This window comes from Solea solea, chromosome 2 (assembly GCF_958295425.1).
Source record: "Solea solea chromosome 2, fSolSol10.1, whole genome shotgun sequence".
In the NCBI taxonomy this organism is placed as follows: Eukaryota; Metazoa; Chordata; class Actinopteri; order Pleuronectiformes; family Soleidae; genus Solea; species Solea solea.
The window spans coordinates 35652196-35676068 of NC_081135.1; the positions used below are offsets into that span (position 1 = coordinate 35652196).

General features: G+C 37.3%; 2 protein-coding genes across 2 annotated transcripts in view; one reads left to right on the forward strand and one right to left on the reverse strand.

Moving 5' to 3' along the window:
- si:ch211-67e16.4 (AF4/FMR2 family member lilli) lies at positions 1-7968 on the forward strand. Its single transcript, XM_058621933.1, has 10 exons — positions 1-271; positions 1676-2169; positions 2433-2579; positions 2668-2843; positions 2984-3136; positions 3302-3392; positions 4214-4419; positions 4514-4600; positions 4929-5007; positions 6540-7968. Exons 2-10 carry the CDS (start codon positions 1728-1730, stop codon positions 6860-6862), a joined length of 1704 nt encoding a protein of 567 aa, XP_058477916.1. The 5' UTR covers positions 1-271; positions 1676-1727; the 3' UTR covers positions 6863-7968.
- The window catches only part of fer1l6 (fer-1 like family member 6), a 24876-nt gene continuing 8955 nt past the window's right edge, over positions 7953-23873 (reverse strand). Inside the window, exons 23-46 of the mRNA XM_058621918.1 lie at positions 23599-23733; positions 23338-23487; positions 23141-23248; positions 22990-23052; positions 22700-22798; positions 22320-22557; positions 21740-21870; positions 21510-21629; positions 21358-21400; positions 21070-21114; positions 20697-20794; positions 20447-20575; positions 20226-20366; positions 19787-19914; positions 19542-19712; positions 19306-19460; positions 19047-19189; positions 18867-18955; positions 18686-18784; positions 18363-18483; positions 18143-18263; positions 9084-9238; positions 8885-8985; positions 7953-8592 (exon numbers count right to left, since the gene is read on the reverse strand). Coding sequence (XP_058477901.1) covers positions 8412-8592; positions 8885-8985; positions 9084-9238; positions 18143-18263; positions 18363-18483; positions 18686-18784; positions 18867-18955; positions 19047-19189; positions 19306-19460; positions 19542-19712; positions 19787-19914; positions 20226-20366; positions 20447-20575; positions 20697-20794; positions 21070-21114; positions 21358-21400; positions 21510-21629; positions 21740-21870; positions 22320-22557; positions 22700-22798; positions 22990-23052; positions 23141-23248; positions 23338-23487; positions 23599-23733 — 2964 coding nt within the window. The 3' untranslated portion in view covers positions 7953-8411. The remainder of the gene's footprint in view (positions 8593-8884; positions 8986-9083; positions 9239-18142; positions 18264-18362; positions 18484-18685; positions 18785-18866; positions 18956-19046; positions 19190-19305; positions 19461-19541; positions 19713-19786; positions 19915-20225; positions 20367-20446; positions 20576-20696; positions 20795-21069; positions 21115-21357; positions 21401-21509; positions 21630-21739; positions 21871-22319; positions 22558-22699; positions 22799-22989; positions 23053-23140; positions 23249-23337; positions 23488-23598; positions 23734-23873) is intronic.

The window sequence follows — 23873 nt, forward strand, 5'->3', positions numbered from 1 at the left end:
CGGTTCGATGCTCACCGGAAATACGTCACCGGAATGTTTTGTAATGGCATCGTTCACGCTCCGCGGCTTCTTTGCCATTTTACCAACAACTTTTATCGTGAAAATACAAATATCGTCTAATTTCTTCCCCTCTCTTACTCGGTTTAACTGCGCACCAAATAATGAGAGTGTGTATTTAATGGGAGAAGGTGATACAGCATTCGATTAATGTAATACTAAAAGCTAACGCCTCCTCCTAGCTAAAGAAGCTAAACAGCAAACAACACAAACTGTGAGTGACATTTTTTTCTCTTTGGTCTCAATTTTAGCAGATTTTTGTTTATCACAACACGACATTTAAAGAAGACACTGACAGCTAGAAAATGTATATAACATATATATTTTTCAGATAAACTGTCAGCTTATGTTTCTGCAGTGTAAGGGTAATTTACAGTTGTGTTTTTATGTAATGCAGTTGTATTTACATAAGTTTAAGTGTCTGAAAATCACAATAGTTGCTTGTAAACAATAATTGTTCCTTAAACTTGGAGTTAAATTACAGGCCACTCTTTCTAAACTGATACAAATGTTAAAGGTTATGTGTTGAATTCTGTTTCCAATGCTTCGGTTTTATACAGGAACAATTATTTGCTCGATATTTAATCGTTGACTAAATTAGTTGTCAATCATTTTGATAATCGATGAATTGGTGTTCTTTTAAATCAAAAAAATTAATTTTCAGATTCTTAAATGTGAATATGTTCTGTTTTATTTGCTTCATATAACAACTAAACCATTTAAAACTGAATAATATTTTATTTGTGGACATTTGAGAACATCATCATATCCAGGTGTGAGAAACACCAATCAACATTTAATAAAAAATGATATCAGTAACTTATTTGTTAGATTCTTTGGTGTGTTTATAACTGTCCACACACCCTTATGCTCTACATCTGTAATATATATTTCCTTAAAACACTGCTCCGTCTTTCCTAGTTCCACATTTTTGTGGCCCAGGGAGTTTCAAGTTAATTTTAAGTTCAACATAAATTCTCAAATCATTGTTTTCCTTGGTGCACTTAAAAATCTTAGACATTTTGGCTTTAATCCCTTGGTTTTGGAAAGTTTACTGGAGGAAAAATTCAACCTTAGGAAGAGAGAAGGGATTCTTCTTCTGGGATTGACAGTATATGTTAGGGCCGCAACTAACTATTATTTTTATAAGAATGTGGAAATGATAATGTTCTTGACTGTCTTGTTTTGTCCACAAACCCAAACTATTCATTTTTAGTTATTTCTTTGTTATATGCACCAAAGAAACCCTAGTATATATGAATTGAGGTTGCGTGTAGAAGAGTAACATTCGACCGACTATCCCAGTCACGTATGTTAAAAGCTCAGGTTTCCAAAATGACTGCGTCTAAATCAGATATTGTTTTACAGAATTCAGACTTTTTTAAAGAAGTTGCGGATAACTCAATATTACCACTACTGTTTCAGCTAAACCCTTCCTTCCTGTCTTGTTTTAGATTGTTCTGTTTAACTGTCATTTCTCTCTCATATTTGAGAAATAGTGGACATTGTCCTTAGATGCTTTACAGGAGAGTTTTTCTCTGTTTTGTGTAATGTCTTCTCTCTAAACTGTTGCATTATGTACTTAAACAATATAACCGACCCTCTAAACTACACACAGGTGAATCTTCAAACCCTTCTCCGTCTGTTTGAGGGACAAAGGTCTTTTCAAAATGGATGTCAGCATTGCCGTGTCACTGATTCGAGGCCAGATGGGCACTGTGGTGGAGCGGGCCGTGAACGGCGCTGTGGAGACGGTGCTGGCTGAGATGCTCAAAGTGGTCGGCGTCAAGTTTGAGGAGCTGAAAACCCAGTTAGCTCTGATGAAGAGGGACGTCACAGCGCTGCACAGGGAGAAAGCCCTGAAAGAGAAGGAGAACGACAACATCCGAGCCAAGCTGCGCTACACAGAGCTGAAGCTGAAGTACTATAGGCAGGGTGTGGCAGAGGAACTGCAGCAGAGGGCTCCAGCCTCCACTCTGGTCCGTGTCCACCCGCCCACCTTCACGCAAACACAGAGAGGGGGTGCAGCAGGTCTTTCCTCTTCTGAGGTGTCACCGTCATGCTCAGGTCAGACCAGGACCACAGAGGGAGCAATGACAAGAAACAATCCAGGTAATGATTGACCACCGTGGAACAGAAAACTGTTTTTAAAAGCAAACCCAAGACCCACCTTCTTTTCACCCTGTCTTGTTTTAATAACTTTTTCTTCTCATTCAAGTACTTTAATCTCTTACTTGGCCTCTAGTGGTGTTTCCTGACAGTTGTGTCTCTTTTAATGTAATTGTGTAAATCACTTTCTCATGTTCTCCAATTATAGTCTGATTGCTCTGTCATTGTCATTGAGTGTAACTCGTGCCTTTTGTCCGTGCTGCCAGAATGCACCTCTCCACAGAGCACAGGCCATCGCACCATCAGAGTGCGCTGTCACCCAGACATGGGAGTCAGCTCGGACTCGTCTGACCTGTTGTTACCTGCCTCACTTCCTGTGAATGCGTCTGCGCAATCTCTGGACAGCAGCACAGGTACGGCGCTGCGCGCGTGGTTTGTGAGGAGATGGCGTCTCAAAATCTGACGAGACTTGTTGCTAAAACAGTGCTTTTGTTTGTGTAGTGGGATTCTGTCCCATAGAGCAAGACATAGAGGAGAGCGGGGACTCTGATGTGGCTCCTCCTCCTCCTGTCCAGGCCATGACTCTGGACCACAGGAAGCTATCAGAGGACAACCTGCTGTCCCTAGAAGACTACACCCAGGCTGACAGCTCCACACTGCCCTCCTCTGCTCTACAGGTGACGACACACGTAGACGCACCACAAATATAGTCAAACATGAAATTAATCCAGTATATAGTTGAATAAAATTAATAAAAGATGTGTTTTTCAATTTAATGACTTATTATTATAATAGTATTACTGTAATTGTATTGTAGGTGAAGCAGGAGGCCCAGCTGCAGCAGCAGGAGGAGGAGGAGGAGGAAGAAGAGGTCATCTGTATCAAAGAGGAGCCAGAGGAGGAGCAGGAGGTGATGGCCGCTGTACTGTTGGACTGTCAGGTGCAACAGGTTCATGTGTCAGAATCAGAGGTGAGACTAGGTCTTAACGGGATGGTTCATGTTCTTGAAGGTATCTTAAGAATTTATGACCTGCTTTTTCCTCACGGTTCAACGTCCTACAACCTGAACTATAGAGTCGTAAGACTGTCCAGAACTGTTTGAGAATAAACGTTTTGCATTCGTTTTTTGCTTCAGGCTCAAAGTACGGCGAGCACAGAGTGGTCGGGGCTTTCAGCATCGCAGAGAAACCACACGACAGCCTTCAGCTCAGCTGGTCCAAGCACCTGTGAGTAGATCTGAGAGTGTTTGTGCAGATGTCGTGATATGATATGTTTTTATAAGTTTATAAAGTTTATATTCTTATTAGATGCATATCGTAGTTAAATTTTTAATGGATTAAGGTGCTGACACAGAGTTCATTGTTTCACTGAGTGGTCAGTTGAAATTAAGGTAGTAAAAAAGGTGTTTCATGGATGTGGAAAGTAGGAAAATATTGATTTTGGTGATATATTGTCGTCCTTTTTCATGCACTACAATAATCGAATCGCCAGGGCGAATCTCAATATTTTAATTAATTAATAAATATAGGCCCTCTAAAGTAAACGGTCCCTGTCAGTTTGACTTGCCGGGCGTCACTGCTTCATGTCTCCTCACGGTGGCGCTGCTCAAATGAATGAGGGGAAACTTGATGCACTTTGTTCTCTATGCTGTAAATAGATAGAGAAATCCTGCACTTTTAACTTTTCACGGACGTTTTGTTTTGTTCAGTTCGACAGATATCGTGATGTATCGCTATATGATTGTCTCGCAATATCTCAGAATCGTTGTATCATGATATTATTGCTGTCATGGACCATGTACTGCATATTATATCGTGAGATACCCTAGTGGGAAGTCTGTGTGTCTCAAACAGTGTTAGAAACAGCTGACGTGGGATGTCTTCCCTGTGTTATTTTTATCAGTTGCTCCATAAAAGCTTCTCCCATAGAATCTAGAAACCTGAGATTGTCCTGTGTTTGACAGAGGCACATATGTGTTGTGGTGTGTATGTAACGTTCATAAATTATGGTTCTTGTCGATAATCCTCACACTTATTTTTGCTCTCAGACCTGATGGTGCAACCAGCAACCTCTCTTCCGTTAATGGCCGGCTTGACATCTGGCGTCCCGCCTCGCCAGGCCATGCGTCCCTGGTCTAAAGACCTCAGCCTGTACGAGGAATACAAACTGCGCAGGAACGAGCTGCGCAGGCGAAGTCTCAACAAGCGCAGGGAGCTGGAGAAGACGCTGCCTCAGCCGCTGCTCGCCGATCTGGTACGTCCATTTCACACAAGTAAAAAAAATGCGCACTGTACACGTGAAAGCGTTTTCTCTTGTTTAACATAGAGCATGTTATGATGTTTTGAAGGTGCGAGAGCGCAGAGAGAAGACCAGGCTGAGGGTTGCCAGGTGGAGGGCAAAGAGGAAACTGCAGGCCTGTTTGAACCAGGCTCAGGTCAGTTATGACTTTTTTTGTTCTTCTTTATCACGAAAAGAAGAAGCTGATGCAGCGGCTTAAAGCTTTAATACCCAAGACAGAGGAAGTGTTCCATCCTAGTTCTGTCTTATGTGTCCCACGGCTTAACTTGACTCTGTTTAACCTACATACTGTTACTAACAGGTCAGCAACACAGCCTACTTAAGGTTTCATGGCCCGTACATCACAGTAATTGCACAGTATCCACTACATGGCTGTATTTTAATAATTAACACGCTGCTTTCGACCAAAAAAGGCGCCTCTTTCTGTCGAGTTTTGTATTTACGTCTGTCTTTTTCTTTCTCAGGCTCAAGGTGGCGCTGCGGGACTCTCTCACACCGGCTTTTCCATTGGCAGCCAGCATCAGGAGCTCAGAGCGTCATGTGGTAAGACGAGGAAATTTCTCAGATTTGTGGTGCGTTCCCGTTGTAGTCGGAGGTCGATGGAGGAGCGAGGAGCTGCCTCGCCGACCCTGACGTGGGATTCCGAGATAGATTGCACGTCCTGTCATATTTGCGTCAGAGTCATTCAGTCTTACACATGGTGCTGGTCAATTTTACTCACAATTGGCAGGAACGCGATCGATTTGTTATTGGAACGCAGCATTTTGTTTTTTGCTTGTCACAGCTGGGGTGTCTTAGTCTGGAAAAGCCAGCAGTAGCAGGCTACACTTTCAACCGTCTCATCCCAAAGCTCTGCCCCGAAAACATTGTTTGTGGAGGAGAATGTGAATGTTTTGCTGCACCTCTTTCTCTGACCACACTTGTTATTTTCTAGCAATCGCCTTGTGATGCAGCAGTGTTTGCTCGTCTAAGTGACAGACACACCGTGACAGCACAGACAGGGTGTGGACAGGTGGACGGGTTGTTACGTGACGGAGCCGATCATTCCTTTAAGCCTGAGTTAAATTGCATGAAAACAGTTTTGTGAGGGTGACTAACAGCCTTTCTTCTCCTCCTGTTTCACAATTTTTGAATGTGAAGATGATTTGAAAAGATAGAGTATGAGTTCCTCGGGTTGTTGAGTGGGTCACACAGACCATGCTGACTGACACACACACACACTCAGTGAAAGCCACATGTGTAATGCATGAGGCACTGAGATGGGACATTAGTGTGAATTAGCACACCAGCTGACACTGACAGTGATTGATCAGTCCAGTCTTGCAGTTCAGGGCGAAGTGTGAGGAAAGAACTTTAACTCTCTAATTACCATCATGATTTTCAGGCCAGCCTGGATTGATTTCAATTTTTATGGCTGTAGAATTGTCAAAAAAAATGTTAAAAAGAGTGAGTGCTTCTGCCCCTTTTTTGAAGATAACATTCACTTTCAATATCTTCAACCGTTTAGGAATCACGGGACTGAGAGAAGCTGACTTCTGACTTTAATCTCAGCATTCATGCTGTTCTTTTTTTCTTTCTTTCTTTAATTTTTCAGAATTCTGAGATAAAGAAAAATAATTGAAAAAAGTTTTCTGAATCTGAGATTCCGACTTTAATCTCAGAATTTGTGCTGTTTTCTTTTTTCTATTTTTTTTCTCATAATTCTGGCTTTAATCTCACAATTCTGATAAAAAAAGGTCAGAATATTTTGTTAAGTCATCTTCACGTTAAAAAAAAATCTTAGGTTATAAATGATTAAAGTCTCTCAAAGCAAATACAGAGATATTCCTCTTCACACATTATATTTATATGTTACAAAATACTACTACTACTTCACGCTACTCGTCGTATCCAATAAACGCAAAAAATATCTAGAAATGTGTGATTTTAAACCTAATTTTGAAACACTTGTAAACTTATTTAATCATTCAAATGTGGTTTGTGAGACATTTTCAAAACCAGAACTGATATTTTCTATCACTTTAAAGAGTTATCGTAAGTCGGGTAAAACGTGTCGTGTTGTTTGTGTGTTTCAGCTTCGGCCTCCAGTGGGCAGCAGAGATGGAGCTCCACGCTGGCTCAGTCCTGCAGCTTCCTCAACAACAACAACAACATGAACAACAACAACAACAACATGTCTGCAGCCAACAGCTTCTCTGACGCTCTCCCCTTCATCACCTCCACCTCCTCCTCCTCCTCGTCTCTGCTGCTCCGGGGCCCCTGCATGTCCACGCACCAGCACGGCGTCAACTCGTCGTCGTCGTCATCGACGTCGTCTTCGTCGTCGTCCATGTCCCACCTGCAGGTCAGCCAATCGCAGCAGAGCTTCTCTCTCACAGACTCGGAACTCTTACACTGAGGGCTTGTTTCACGCCAGAGGTTTTTCTTTTTTTAATACAAAACGTGTTATTTCATTGGTGTTACTCAAGGGTCAAACAGCAGCTTCATAGGCGTCAGTGTTTACTTACAAATCCTGAAAACGTTTCTCTTAATCGACTGAATAAGCCGTTATTGTTTGAAACGGAGGGCAGTGTTTAAGGTTATTTAACACATTTAAACCTTGTTATTAGAGATTTTTATAACGTTATTATTAATAATAGTAATTAGAAATATCAGTATCAAAATTGTATGATTGCATTTGTGATTATTTGTAGTGACTTTGACAAGTGTGAGGGGCTAAAACAAACAAAACAGTAGCATCAGTATGGAGCTGAAATGATTTCTCGATTTTTAATCGATTGTTTCGTGATTAAAACAAGATTTCTGATTGTTCCAGCTTCTTAAATGTGAATATTTTCTGGTGTCTTTGCTCCACATAACAAAGAAATCATTAAAACTGAATCATTTTGGTATGAGGACAAATACAAGACATTTTATGGACCAAACCATTACTCGATTGATTGAGGAAATAATTGACAGATGAATCGATTACAAAATGAATCGTTAGCTGCAGCTCTACATCAGTATCACACAAAAACAGAGCATGTCATTGCTGTCTTATTTATCGTTTATTTATTTTTTCTTTTACATTGAATGGACATCAGAACAAAACAGTCACTGTAAACTCACATTAATTTATTATAATATTCATGTAAAACTCAGAATCTCATTTAAACCAACCGTTTTATAAACAACTTTATTTGTTTTAATATTTCCAATTAAAGTGCATACATGTAAAAACTCTGTATGACTGAAGAATATATTGTACTGTTTATAATTTATTTACCATGAAATGATGTGTGATTTTTGCCGTGCTATAATCTAAAATGTGTTGCCCTTTTTTATCCTCGTGTTCTATTTGGAGTATCGGACGCTTGTAATTTAACCGTCTGTGGAGTCCAGGATGTCGGGGCTGCTAACGAGGTTTATTTGTTGTTTTTTTAACTGAACATTTTGACAATCACCAGATATAAATGTGGAGACTGATTCTGTGTTTTGTTAAAATAAAGGTGACATTTTCACTGTGGGAAACTCTTCCTTATTGCATCCGAAAGATGACGATCATTGAGCAGATGTTAACAACAACAACAACAACGTGTTTATTACCCAGGCTGTTGTGTGTGAGTACTTCTATTTATATCTTTGTGGGGGCTTATTCTCTTTAAATGGCTTTTTCAGGGTTAAGACCTGGTTTTAGGGTAAGGGTTAAGATTATGCACTTAGTTGTGATGGTTAAGGTAAAGGTTAGGGGCTAAGGAAATGCATTGTATCTATGATGTGTCCTCACTAAGTTATAATAGCAAGATTGTGTGTGTCTACTTGTATTTAGTTAGTGTAGTTAAGACCTGGTTTTAGAGTTAGGGTTAGAATTGGATCAGGTTAAGGGTTAGTTGTGATGGGTTAAGGTTAGGATAAGGGGCTAAGGAACGCAAGATTTAAAAACAAGTGTGTGTGTGTGTGTATGTGTGTTATCCATTGACCATCCTCTGTGAGATGGCTCCCGGCAGCGTGTAAAAGAGCAGAGCGAGGAACAGCATCGTGATGAGCACGATCAGCGCGGCGATGATGTACTTCTTGTAGTTTTGCCAGATCAGGTGGAAGAAACACTTGAAGGGATTTACAAACCACGAGAAGGACGTGTCTGGACGGCTGCGATGAGGACAGACGAAAAAAAATAAATTTGTTTAGTTACAGGTGTGAGCAAAGATGTGGAAAAGTTTTTCGGCCACATGAAAAAAAATTGAAAGCAAGAAACAGAAGAAACAGCATGAAATCATGCTGTTATCTTTTTCTTTCAATTTTTGTTTCTTTTCTTATATCAGAATTCTGATAATATAATAATAATATCTAATAATATTTCCATAGACAACCAACTAAAGCATCAAAATATTGATTTTATCAATGCATGTATTCACTCATAGCCAAATTATTCGTCTCTTACTTTGGTTTCGGAAGAGGCTCTGGCTCCTTCCGGGCTTTGCCGACAGGATTTTTCTCCGCCTCCTCCACCGTCACAAGATGGAACTCGGCCTCCACTTTCCCCTGATGGATTGCAAACACACACACACAGAACACCTGTCAATCTAATATGTCACTCTTGTTTAATCTGGTTTGTACAGTGTGCATGTGTGTAAAAGTACCGTCAGCTCTCCGGATTTGGTGAACGGCCACCAGCCTCTTGCTCTCTTCTGCTGGAAGATGGAGATTTTCTCTGAAGTGTCCATCATGTCCGTCTTACATGATTTGGCCGTCTTTGCCCCTCGAGGGAAACCATGGAGGTTTAACTCCACAGTCCCTACACACACACAAACACACAATAAACCAGAGAAATACAGATTTACAATGGAAGACTTTGACAAAAATGTCATAGTTTAGTATGTCGTCCAAAATGTGACAAAAAAGTCATAGTTAATTATGTCATCCAAATTTTTACAAAAAGTCATACTTTAGTATGTTGTCCAAGTTTTGACAAAAAATTCATAGTTTAGTATGTCGTCCGAAATGTGACAAAAAATTCATACTTTAGTACGTTGTCCAAATTTTGACAAAAAAGTCATAGTTTAGTATGTCGTCTAAATATTGAAAAAAAGTCATAATTTAGTATGTCTTCCAAATTTTGACAAAAAAGTCTTAGTTTAGTATGTCGTCTAAATTTTGACAAAAAAGTCATAGTATAGCATGTCGTCCAAATTTTGACAAAAAAGTCATCGTTTAGTATGTTGTCCAAAATGTGACAAAAAAGTCATACTTTAGTATGACGTCCAAAATGTGACAAAAAACTCATAGTTAATTATGTCGTCCAAATTTTTACAAAAAGTCATACTTTAGTATGTTGTCCAAAATGTGACAAAAAAGTCATACTTTAGCACGTTGTCCAAATTTTGACAAAAGTCATAGTTTAGTATGTCGTCCACATTTTGACAAAAAAGTCATACTTTAGTACGTTGTCCAAATTTTGACAAAAAAGTCATAGTTTAGTATGTCGTCCAAATTTTGACAAAAGTCATAGTTTAGTATGTCGTCCACATTTTGACAAAAAAGTCATACTTTAGTACGTTGTCCAAATTTTGACAAAAAAGTCATAGTTTAGTATGACGTCCACATTTTGACAAAAAGAGTCATACTTTAGTATGACGTCCAAAATGTGACAAAAAGTCATAGTTTAGTATGTCATCCAAATTTTGAAAAAAAAGTCATACTTTAGTATGACGTCCAAAATGTGACAAAAAACTCATAGTTAATTATGTCGTCCAAATTTTGACAAAAAGTCATACTTTAGTATGTTGTCCAAATTTTGACAAAAAAGTCATACTTTAGTATGACGTCCAAAATGTGACAAAAAATTCACACTTTAGAATGTTGTCCAAATTTGACAAAAAATTCACACTTTAGTATGTCGTCCAAAATGTGACAAAAAAGTCATACTTTAGTATGTCGTCCACATTTTGACAAAAAAAGTCATACTTTAGTATGACGTCCAATATGTGACAAAAATTCATAGTTTAGTATGTCTTCCAAATTGTGACAAAAAAGTCTTAGTTTAGTATGTTGTCCAAATTTTGACAAAAAAGTCATAGTATAGCATCTCGTCCAAATTTTGACAAAAAAGTCATTGTTTAGTATGTCGTCCATATTTTGACATAAAAGTCATAGTATAGCATGTCGTCCAAATTTTGACAAAAAAGTCATTGTTTAGTATGTTGTCCAAATTTTGACAAAAAAGTCATAGTTTAGTATGTCGTCCACATTTTGACAAAAAAAGTCATACTTTAGTATGACGTCCAAAATGTGACAAAAAAGTCATACTTTAGTATGACGTCCAAAATGTGACAAAAAAGTCATAGTTAATTATGTCATCCAAATTTTTACAAAAAGTCATACTTTAGTATGTTGTCCAAATTTTGACAAAAAGTCATACTTTAGTATGTCGTCCATATTTTGACAAAAAAGTCATAGTTTAGTATGTTGTCCAGAATGTGACAAAAAATTCATACTTAAGTATGTTGTCCAAATTTTGACAAAAAAGTCATAGTTTAGTATGTCGTCCAAATTTTGAAAAAAAGTCATAATTTAGTATGTCGTCCAAACTCTGACAAAAAAGTCATAGTTTAGTATGTCTTCCAAATTTTGACAAAAAAGTCATACTTTAGTATGACGTCCAAATGTTGACAAAAAAGTCATAGTTTAGTATGTCTTCCACATTTTGACAAAAAAGTCATTGTTTAGTATGTTGTCCAAATGTTGACAAAAAAGTCATAGTTTAGTATGTCTTCCACATTTTGACAAAAAAAAGTCATACTTTAGTATGACGTCCAAAATGTGACAAAAAGTCATAGTTTAGTATGTCTTCCAAATTTTGACAAAAAAGTCTTAGTTTAGTATGTTGTCCAAATTTGACAAAAAAGTCATACTTTAGTATGTCTTCCACATTTTGACAAAAAAAAGTCATACTTTAGTATAACGTCCAAAATGTGACAAAAAGTCATAGTTTAGTATGTCTTCCAAATTTTGACAAAAAAGTCATAGTATAGCATGTCGTCCAAATTTTGACAAAAAAGTCTTAGTTTAGTATGTTGTCCAAATTTTGACAGAAAAGTCATAGTATAGCATGTCGTCCAAATTTTGACAAAAAAGTCATCGTTTAGTATGTTGTCCAAATGTTGACAAAAAAGTCATAGTTTAGTATGTCTTCCACATTTTGACAAAAAAAAGTCATACTTTAGTATGACGTCCAAAATGTGACAAAAAGTCATAGTTTAGTATGTCTTCCAAATTTTGACAAAAAAGTCTTAGTTTAGTATGTCGTCCAAAATGTGACAAAAATTCATAGTTTAGTATGTCTTCCAAATTACAAAAAATTCACACTTTAGAATGTTGTCCAAATTTGACAAAAAGTCATACTTTAGTATGTTGTCCAAATTTTGACAAAAAAGTCATACTTTAGTATGACGTCCAAAATGTGACAAAAATTCATAGTTTAGTATGTCGTCCACATTTTGACAAAAAGAGTCATACTTTAGTATGACGTCCAAAATGTGACAAAAAGTCATAGTTTAGTATGTCATCCAAATTTTGAAAAAAAAGTCATACTTTAGTATGACGTCCAAAATGTGACAAAAAAATCACACTTTAGAATGTTGTCCAAATTTGACAAAAAGTCATATTTTAGTATGTTGTCCAAATTTTGACAAAAAAGTCATACTTTAGTATGTCGTCCAAACTCTGACAAAAAAGTCATAGTTTAGTATGTCCTCCAAATTTTGACAAAAAAGTCTTAGTTTAGTATGTTGTCCAAATTTTGACAAAAAAGTCATAGTATAGCATGTCGTCCAAATTTTGACAAAAAAGTCATCGTTTAGTATGTTGTCCAAATTTTGACAAAAAAGTCATAGTTCAGTATGTCTTCCACATTTTGACAAAAAAAAGTCATACTTTAGTATGTTGTCCAAATTTTGACAAAAAAGTCATACTTTAGTATGACGTCCAAAATGTGACAAAAAGTCATAGTTTAGTATGTCTTCCAAATTTTGACAAAAAAGTCTTAGTTTAGTATGTTGTCCAAATTTGACAAAAAAGTCATACTTTAGTATGTCTTCCACATTTTGACAAAAAAAAGTCATACTTTAGTATAACGTCCAAAATGTGACAAAAAGTCATAGTTTAGTATGTCTTCCAAATTTTGACAAAAAAGTCATAGTATAGCATGTCGTCCAAATTTTGACAAAAAAGTCTTAGTTTAGTATGTTGTCCAAATTTTGACAAAAAAGTCATAGTATAGCATGTCGTCCAAATTTTGACAAAAAAGTCATCGTTTAGTATGTTGTCCAAATGTTGACAAAAAAGTCATAGTTTAGTATGTCTTCCACATTTTGACAAAAAAAAGTCATACTTTAGTATGACGTCCAAAATGTGACAAAAAGTCATAGTTTAGTATGTCTTCCAAATTTTGACAAAAAAGTCTTAGTTTAGTATGTCGTCCAAAATGTGACAAAAATTCATAGTTTAGTATGTCTTCCAAATTACAAAAAATTCACACTTTAGAATGTTGTCCAAATTTGACAAAAAGTCATACTTTAGTATGTTGTCCAAATTTTGACAAAAAAGTCATACTTTAGTATGACGTCCAAAATGTGACAAAAATTCATAGTTTAGTATGTCGTCCACATTTTGACAAAAAGAGTCATACTTTAGTATGACGTCCAAAATGTGACAAAAAGTCATAGTTTAGTATGTCATCCAAATTTTGAAAAAAAAGTCATACTTTAGTATGACGTCCAAAATGTGACAAAAAAATCACACTTTAGAATGTTGTCCAAATTTGACAAAAAGTCATACTTTAGCATGTCGTCCAAATTTTGACAAAAAAGTCATCGTTTAGTATGTTGTCCAAATTTTGACAAAAAAGTCATAGTTCAGTATGTCTTCCACATTTTGACAAAAAAAAGTCATACTTTAGTATGTTGTCCAAATTTTGACAAAAAAGTCATACTTTAGTATGACGTCCAAAATGTGACAAAAAGTCATAGTTTAGTATGTCTTCCAAATTTTGACAAAAAAGTCTTAGTTTAGTATGTTGTCCAAATTTTGACAAAAAAGTCATAGTTATAGCATCTCTTCCAAATTTTGACAAAAAAGTCATAGTTTAGTATGTCGTCCAAAATGTGACAAAAATTCATAGTTTAGTATGTCTTCCAAATTACAAAAAATTCACACTTTAGAATGTTGTCCAAATTTGACAAAAAGTCATACTTTAGTATGTTGTCCAAATTTTGACAAAAAAGTCATACTTTAGTATGACGTCCAAAATGTGACAAAAAATTCACACTTTAGAATGTTGTCCAAATTTGACAAAAAAGTCATAGTTTAGTATGTCGTCCAAAATGTGACAAAAAAGTCATACTTTAGTATGTCGTCCACATTTTGACAAAAAAAGTCATACTTTAGTATGACGTCCAAAATGTGACAAAAATTCATAGTTTAGTATGTCTTCCAAATTTTGACAAAAAAGTCTTAGTTTAGTATGTTGTCCAAATTTTGACAAAAAAGTCATAGTTATAGCATCTCTTCCAAATTTTGACAAAAAAGTCATAGTTTAGTATGTCGTCCAAAATGTGACAAAAATTCATAGTTTAGTATGTCTTCCAAATTACAAAAAATTCACACTTTAGAATGTTGTCCAAATTTGACAAAAAGTCATACTTTAGTATGTTGTCCAAATTTTGACAAAAAAGTCATACTTTAGTATGACGTCCAAAATGTGACAAAAAAGTCATAGTTCAGTATGTCTTCCACATTTTGACAAAAAAAAGTCATACTTTAGTATGTTGTCCAAATTTTGACAAAAAAGTCATACTTTAGTATGACGTCCAAAATGTGACAAAAAGTCATAGTTTAGTATGTCTTCCAAATTTTGACAAAAAAGTCTTAGTTTAGTATGTTGTCCAAATTTGACAAAAAAGTCATACTTTAGTATGTCTTCCACATTTTGACAAAAAAAAGTCATACTTTAGTATAACGTCCAAAATGTGACAAAAAGTCATAGTTTAGTATGTCTTCCAAATTTTGACAAAAAAGTCATAGTATAGCATGTCGTCCAAATTTTGACAAAAAAGTCTTAGTTTAGTATGTTGTCCAAATTTTGACAAAAAAGTCATAGTATAGCATGTCGTCCAAATTTTGACAAAAAAGTCATCGTTTAGTATGTTGTCCAAATGTTGACAAAAAAGTCATAGTTTAGTATGTCTTCCACATTTTGACAAAAAAAAGTCATACTTTAGTATGACGTCCAAAATGTGACAAAAAGTCATAGTTTAGTATGTCTTCCAAATTTTGACAAAAAAGTCTTAGTTTAGTATGTCGTCCAAAATGTGACAAAAATTCATAGTTTAGTATGTCTTCCAAATTACAAAAAATTCACACTTTAGAATGTTGTCCAAATTTGACAAAAAGTCATACTTTAGTATGTTGTCCAAATTTTGACAAAAAAGTCATACTTTAGTATGACGTCCAAAATGTGACAAAAATTCATAGTTTAGTATGTCGTCCACATTTTGACAAAAAGAGTCATACTTTAGTATGACGTCCAAAATGTGACAAAAAGTCATAGTTTAGTATGTCATCCAAATTTTGAAAAAAAAGTCATACTTTAGTATGACGTCCAAAATGTGACAAAAAAATCACACTTTAGAATGTTGTCCAAATTTGACAAAAAGTCATACTTTAGCATGTCGTCCAAATTTTGACAAAAAAGTCATCGTTTAGTATGTTGTCCAAATTTTGACAAAAAAGTCATAGTTCAGTATGTCTTCCACATTTTGACAAAAAAAAGTCATACTTTAGTATGTTGTCCAAATTTTGACAAAAAAGTCATACTTTAGTATGACGTCCAAAATGTGACAAAAAGTCATAGTTTAGTATGTCTTCCAAATTTTGACAAAAAAGTCTTAGTTTAGTATGTTGTCCAAATTTTGACAAAAAAGTCATAGTTATAGCATCTCTTCCAAATTTTGACAAAAAAGTCATAGTTTAGTATGTCGTCCAAAATGTGACAAAAATTCATAGTTTAGTATGTCTTCCAAATTACAAAAAATTCACACTTTAGAATGTTGTCCAAATTTGACAAAAAGTCATACTTTAGTATGTTGTCCAAATTTTGACAAAAAAGTCATACTTTAGTATGACGTCCAAAATGTGACAAAAAATTCACACTTTAGAATGTTGTCCAAATTTGACAAAAAAGTCATAGTTTAGTATGTCGTCCAAAATGTGACAAAAAAGTCATACTTTAGTATGTCGTCCACATTTTGACAAAAAAAGTCATACTTTAGTATGACGTCCAAAATGTGACAAAAATTCATAGTTTAGTATGTCTTCCAAATTTTGACAAAAAAGTCTTAGTTTAGTATGTTGTCCAAATTTTGACAAAAAAGTCATAGTTATAGCATCTCTTCCAAATTTTGACAAAAAAGTCATAGTTTAGTATGTCGTCCAAAATGTGACAAAAATTCATAGTTTAGTATGTCTTCCAAATTACAAAAAATTCACACTTTAGAATGTTGTCCAAATTTGACAAAAAGTCATACTTTAGTATGTTGTCCAAATTTTGACAAAAAAGTCATACTTTAGTATGACGTCCAAAATGTGACAAAAAATTCACACTTTAGAATGTTGTCCAAATTTGACAAAAAAGTCATAGTTTAGTATGTCGTCCAAAATGTGACAAAAAAGTCATACTTTAGTATGTCGTCCACATTTTGACAAAAAAAGTCATACTTTAGTATGACGTCCAAAATGTGACAAAAATTCATAGTTTAGTATGTCTTCCAAATTTTGACAAAAAAGTCATAGTATAGCATGTCGTCCAAATTTTGACAAAAAAGTCATAGTTTAGTATGTCGTCCATATTTTGACATAAAAGTCATAGTATAGCATGTAGTCCAAATTTTGACAAAAAAGTAATCGTTTAGTATGTTGTCCAAATTTTGACAAAAAAGTCATAGTTTAGTATGTCTTCCAAATTTTGACAAAAAAAGTCATACTTTAGTATGACGTCCAAAATGTGACAAAAAAGTCATACTTTAGTATGACGTCCAAAATGTGACAAAAAAGTCATAGTTTGGTACGTTGTCCAAATTTTGACAAAAAAGTCATAGTTTAGTATGTCGTCCAAAATGTGACAAAAAAGTCGTAGTTTAGTACGTTGTCCAAATTTTGACAAAAAAGTCATAGTTTAGTATGTCGTCCAAAATGTGACAAAAAAGTCGTAGTTTAGTTTGTCGTCCAGATTTTGACAAAAAAGTCATAGTTTAATATGTCGTCCAAATTTTGACAAAAAAAGTCAGTTTAGTATGTCGTCCAAAATATGACAAAAAAGTCATACTTTAGTATGTCTTCCAAAATGTGACAAAAAAGTCATAGTTTAGTACGTTGTCCAAATTTTGACAAAAAAGTCAGTCCAAATTTTGACAAAAAAGTCCTAGTTTAGTATGTTGTCCAAATTTTGAAAAAAAAGTCATAGTTTAGTATGTCGTCCAAGATGTGACAAAAAAGTCATACTTTATGACTTTGGTGACTTTTTGGAAGACATACTAAACTATGACAATTTTGTAAAATTTTGGACGACATACTACACTATGACATTTTGGGGACTTTTTGAAATTTTGAAATTGTATATCTATCATCAACTGTTCTTGAAATATAATAACTTTAAAACATGCTGTTTTCTGTGCTTCTTAGAGGTTTGGGAGAGTTAGGCACCAGTGTGCGTGCAGGCGTGCAAGGGGGGGACAGGTGGGGGGGAATTAGGGAGGAGCTTGTGAGTCTCTCTCTCTCTCCCTCTCTCCCTCCCTGATTTAAAACTTGGTGTTTAAAGGTTGATTCCAATTAATACCACTATGTCTCAATACTTCAAGTTTAATCAAATTACAATTCAAAGTTCAATCCACTTTTTCAGATTTTATAATGCAGGTGTGAGAAACAGATTTTTGGAAAGGGGGAGTGGGGGACAGGGGGTGGGAGGGGATTATGAGTCAGTTTATTTTAAAGGGTGATTCCACTATAATCCCACTTTGTCTAAATACTTAAAGGTATACTATAATACTACTTAAAGGTTCAATCCACCCAAATCCTTTACCAGCAGAAGTCCTCTTTTAATTGTTTTATTTATTTACATTTTTACTTCACTATATAATTTTTGCATGAGTCATATTTTATCCTTTTTTAATAGTGTTTACATTTTTACTTCTCGTTTACATTTTTACTTTTACTTCTATCTAGCTCTAGCTAGAAAGCTATCCTAGTTATCTAGCTAGCTATCTAGCTATATATACATATATGTATATATATATATATATACATATATTTATACAAAATTGTATTAATTATATTACAATACACAAAAATGTGGAGAAATAGAGAAAAATAGGTTTAAATGAAACCATAAATAGAAATAAAGTTAAAAGAAAACAAAAAACTATTTAGCTAGCTATCGTTGTTGTCAATGGCACTGTTTGAGTTCTTCATACAATGGCTGACCAAAGCTAAGCAGATTGTGTTGGCGCACCGAAAAGAGAGAAGTCACATGAAATGGCCCTTTTTGACTTTTGAACCGACCCAATTACAGTTGTTCGTTGGTTTGCGTTACCGTGACATTTCACTACTTAAATCGCGGTAGGAACATGTCAGACACACTCATACACACCTAGGAAGTCATCAGAAGACAGCGTCTCAAAGTCCCAGACCTGCATGATGAGGATGGCGGGAAGTTTCTGCTCTGTTTTATCGAGAGAGAAGATGCTATCTCTCTTCTGTAACACTATAACCTGTGAGAAAAAAGGCAAGAGAATGAATACCTGTTTGATTTCCAGTCATGTGATGGTGTTCACCTTGATGCAGCAAGTTAAAAACTATCTGTTGGCAACCTTCTCAGCAGGCAAGTAGCTGAACGGAAAGACAAAGCGCCAGTTGAAGTTTCCTTCTCCAGTCAGAGAGTTGTGGTGGACATCAGTCTCCTGTCGGTCATCTTCTAAACCTTTCAACCAGCTACAGGGAAACACGGACAGAGCATCCATTTTTAAATGATTTCACACCTATGCACACATTTTCCGTCAGTGTCAATACACTGTTTTTTTAAATTACCCACATAGAGAAAGACATACACAGCCAACAAACATAAGCTCCTCATCAGAAGTAAGAAGTTTGACTAAAATACCGATGTCTTGATCCAAAGAGAGCTTGTCATTACCCCTTGACGTAGATATCACTGGACTTTTGACCCGTCAGGAAGTTACTGTCCTCCAGAATCACATCTTCTGTGTTCCAGATGACGATACGTAGCTCATACCTGAACAAGAAAAAAACACAACATTGGCCTATTAATCAACCTCTTTTCCAGAAATATAGTTCACAGAAAAACAGCTCCTCACCCTTTTGGTTTTCGAGGAGAGATGTTTACTGCAGGTCCAGGTTGAGGCAAGTCCATGGGGAACATCTCGACCCACATCTGCACCTGACCCTACGCGCAAAAGACAACTGTTAAAGACCCATTTATGAACATGCATTCGTCTGTGAGCAGTGTTGCTTGGTCAGTTCAGGTTACGGCTTACCTGATCCATGCCGGGCCGGGCTTTGGTGAACAAAGTTCTGGTCTCAATGTGTTCTGGTACTAGCTTGCATCCCACAGCTGGCATCTCCGCCCATCTGTGCAAGATCTTCAGAGACAAGTGCTCATAGTTCTCCAGTGGCTGGTCTGAAACACGTGTACACATCGTTATCATTTATAATTGATGTCACTCACAACACCAGAGTCATGACAATGTATATAAAAGCAGAAATCTGGCAGATTTCTACAAACTCTGACTGTACCATCATGCATGAAGAGCGTTTTGCCAGTGAAGACTTTGTCCGCCACAGTGATGTGACCTGGTCTGAAATGAGGACCATCCAAACCGTTGTCTTGGCACATCTTTGACAACAGCTCTGACGGCTTCTGGCAGTCTCTCCAGGCGTTATAACCATCACTGGCAGACAAGAGAAGGAGGTAAGAAAAGCCAGAAAACGTAAAGGAAAACAAAGGATAATGTCTGCTATACTATACGCACATGCTGTATTCACTGGGCAGTCCACAGGTGGCTCTGTGTCGGCTGAAGAACCGGTTCTCCAGGTCAATCCGAGTCTCTCCTATTAGGTCGTCCCCTCCCACCAAGTCGTAGTCATAGATTACCAGCGTCAGCAGAGAGTCCTGAGGGAACGTTGCGTGCATCTCAAAAGATCTGGCGAAAGAAAGAAGTTAAGTGTAAAAAAAAAAGTGGTTAAATTATGAGTGTGTACTCAGCCGATGATTTACCGTCCAAACACAGGGTTGAGCTGTTTAGGTATGTAGTTGTCTCTGTCTTTGATTTCATTCTTGCCAAGGCGAAGAACAATGTAGGGGTCTGCCTTCCCATCCGGGTCAGCTGGATGCAAGTTGGAAGCCTGGAGAGAGGAGAGGACGTCGAAGATAAGGTCTAAGGTCTTCTCACATAGAGACACATACATACACAGGGATACATGCGGATGAAGAGACTTTAAAGGTTGCAAGGTCGCCAATGAGATCTGAGATACTTTTGATGCCCCAAAGAATTGGAAAGAAGAGCCTAAAGAAGAACCGTTGGTACAGAAATAAAACTGTGGGTCTACAAGGTAAGTTCCCTTAAAAGTTACCCAGTTGCTCAGTAACTTCAAAAACTCGAGTAACCCAAGGCAAAGCCTGACACGTCCAAGGTCCAGAACAGAGCAAGACTCACAGAGATAACGTAAACCCGTATCAGGACTTTAGTCGGGCTGTTGCGAGGGATTCCTCTGTTCACTTTGAACTCTCCTGAGTCTGCAACTTCATCCCAGTCCTGTGTCCCTTCCTCAGGAAGCTTATATAGGCAGAATTTCCCCTGCAGAGACACCACAAAGTGGTCGCTTGGTACTGAAGATACAAGATAACATAGAAGGTGCTCAAATCTCAACGCATTACCTTAAATTTGCCGATAAACCTCTCATCAGTTGACCCCTCTTCTTCATTGGCTTTCCCCCTGAACAGCTCGTACGTGTTCACCCAGTCATCAAATGGCCCAAACTCCGCTTCCAGTTCTTTGTTGTAGATCTGCATGGAGCAGGAGGCTGTCAACAACACTCCACTACACCTTGCAATGCTTCATTTTGAACATCTAAACCAAGAACACAACAGTCATAGTTTCAAATCATAGCAATTTGGAATGAAGTACCTTGAGTGTGGCTAATTTTGTAGGCAGAATAGCATTTGGCCCAATTGTCACTTTTCCTTTCTGTTTTTTCTTCTTGTCTCCATCCGAATGGGTCCCAGCTGAAAAACAAGAAACATTTTTTAGAAGAAACAACGCACTGTGGTGAAGATGTGAAGGGAGAGGGATTAAGGCATTTTGCAGTGTGATGACAAAGTGGTCATTAATTAGCAGGGACAAACAAGATTCAGTCTTTTGGAAACCTAAGGAACTCCACATTCCAAAGTCCAGTCCAAAAACCTCCACCCAGCTCCACCAGAATAAAAAGCAGGAAAACATCCCCTTCTAAAATATCTTCTGAGCTTTGTGCCCGCACTTATAGCACTTTTATCCTTACCTAAAAACTCTATTCCATCGCCGAGCAGGCTGTGGTACTCCTGAGCTGCAATGCACAACAATATGTGTAGGTAAAATAAAAAAAAATACTGGGTAAACTTTGTAATTTTACCGTTTTCGACAATTTGGCATTAAAAATACTATGAGCTAAATGTCTGTGAAGGTTCTCAGTTGGGATTAAAAAAAAAAAAGATTACGCTTTAGGACAAAAGGAGATAAGGGTGTGTTAAAAAATGATCAATGAGATACATTTTTACACTGGACTTTTACCGTGTTTGTCACATCTTACCGTTTTCAAAGCCCTGTGGGAACATGGATTCTTCCTGTTTGGCCTGGAACATACACATACAGTATGTACATCTTATTATGTTTTCTACTTTTTCAAATATATACATTATATTTTTGGAATTTGGAAGTCAACAACTCAACAACCAGCGCTACCTCTTTCTCGACAGATGCATAGTATTTGGACCACCAGTCAATGACATTCTCTGCTGATTCATCAGCGATGGTGCGCCTCCTCCGCTTGGTGGAGCGATGAGTGCTCTTTTTGGTGATGTCCTAGATTAAAAAAAAACAACAAAAAAAAAAAAAATGAGGCATACCAAGATTATGTAGACAGAGGTGTGATAATAGTGCATATGGGGGCATTTACACACAGCAACGTTCACCTTTTTCTTCTTGTGTTCTTTCTTCGGCGTGGGCGGGGCTGGAGGCGGGGCCTCCTCCTCCACAGTGATAAGGAAATCCTGATTTGTCAGCGCTAGAGTGGAACTAGTCTCTACAGCATGCTGAGACATTTCTGTTGGACAAACTGACTTCAGCCACCTAATAATCACGTAATAAAATCAACTACAACTACTTAAGTCTCTAATATCTGCTATTTATGATTGGAAACACATTTTTCCCCTCTTGCACCAAAGACCATTGAGAAAATCAGCAATTTTACATCATGGGAAGTTGTTTCCCCACTATTGCCTCCATCACTAAGTTCAAATAGGTTATCGTACTACTTTGGTGTTTGAAACTCTTCATTCAGATTGTATGGAAGTGGTATAAGCTTACCAAATGTGGCAGCAGTAGATCAGCAGCTTCCATGTCACTGCGAGCTAAAATCGGAGATTTTCTCTATGGAATTTGGTGAGGGAAAGTGATAAGTTTACAAACTTAAGTTTGCAGCTGTAAAAGGCTGTCTAACAGCGAGAAAAAAATTGCCACTGTCATGATATGACATATTCTCAGTGCAGTTACCCTGAGAGCTCTGTGGCTCCGGTTCCTGCGAAGGCCCTGGTGCATGTGTGTCCGTGGGTGGTTTGTGAGTCTGTACGGGAGCAGGTGGAGCTGGAGGCGGGGCTGGAGGTGGAGTGTATAAGAATGCTTTGAGGTTGTTGATGATGTGGTTTCCAACCAGCGTGCTGCGACCAAAGGCTCGCCAGTCAACGGTAGTGATACTTAGAGGAGGATGAAGGTTTACATTTTCCGGCAACTCCTATAAGGCAACAGAGTCATATCCATTCTTAGAAGATTGTTCCTGTGTCATTACATATTGATGGGGTGTCCACAGAGTTTTGCTGGCATAGTATATAGGTCTCTGATTTCCACTATATTTGCCTTATCAAGAATGTTCTTACCAGTTCTATGGCATCAACCAGCGTGGTGAAGTTCGGGCTGGACTTGTACCTCTGAATGACAGAGGATCGCAAAGTTTTACCTGCACACTCTATAAAGACCTAGTAAGCAAGAGAGAGAGAAGAGTTTTTTGTGATCCGTGGGACGATAGAGTAAATACAATTCATAAAATACAGCTGACAGAACAACACACAAAAAGTAAGAACACTGTCAAACAGGTCCCTAAGTTCAAAAATATTGATCTTCAGATCCCTAAAGTTTGTTCATATCATTTGTTCTTGTTTGTGTTTACCTGTGGACGATCAACAGACAGGAGCTGGACCTTCTTCAACTCCCTCAAACCCCAGAACAACACCTGGTGGAGAGTTGAAGTTAACACCAGTCTCTTCAAACACACCCAAGACCCAAAACACTATCATTCCCCCACATTTAGATGCACAAACCTCGAGCCTGTAGGTGCTGAGAACAGGTCTGATGTTGGCAGGAACCATGTATTTGCCTCCTTCCTCTTCCTCCAATGGTGGCAGATTCAACCGTCCAGACTTTGGGAGCTACATGGTCGACACAGTGATGATTTTAACTTCAGTATGTTCATATTCCTTTTGCAGTATAACGACAAAAACTGAGTGTAATAACTGACCTGCAGCAGTTCAAATGCAGCCAGCAGGTCTCCTCCTGACTGGCTGCCACAGTGCAGCGGGCTGTACTGCAGGGTTGGAGGTGTGTAGGGTTCAGAGGACAACCGGACCTCAGGCACTGCCACTGTGGCTCCCAGATACTCCGCTTTGCCCTGTAGAATAGCAGGGAGAGAACAAAGAGAGGAGGTTTGTTATGTTCAGTAAAAAAAAAAAAAAAATCTGAAACAGTTACTAATCCTTTGTCTTTATCCGTGTGGCAGTACCAGTGCGTCGTCGTCGTACACCTCGATGATGATGCGTGGCGGTTCCTGCTTGATGTACTGCAGGTCTCCGCTCAGCATCATTGGGCTCATCAGCAAACACTGGTTCCATGTCGGACTGAGAGTCTGACTGATAATCTGACAACAGCATGTAAACACACCAGGACAATAAGGTCAGGTTGCTTTGTGTCTATATATTCAAAACCTTGTAAAACAAGAAATGACACAGCCATTTTTGTAGTGGCAGAACAATCCAGATCTATTGAGATGTCCATACT

Excerpts from the sequence above, each read along its gene's own strand:
- si:ch211-67e16.4 (XM_058621933.1), top strand. The coding sequence starts at position 1,728 with ATGGATGTCAGCATTGCCGTGTCACTGATTCGAGGCCAGATGGGCACT. Across the intron at positions 2,580-2,667 it reads ATCTCTGGACAGCAGCACAG|TGGGATTCTGTCCCATAGAG; the intron begins GTACGGCGCTGC and ends TTGTTTGTGTAG. Across the intron at positions 3,137-3,301 it reads TTCATGTGTCAGAATCAGAG|GCTCAAAGTACGGCGAGCAC; the intron begins GTGAGACTAGGT and ends TTTTTGCTTCAG.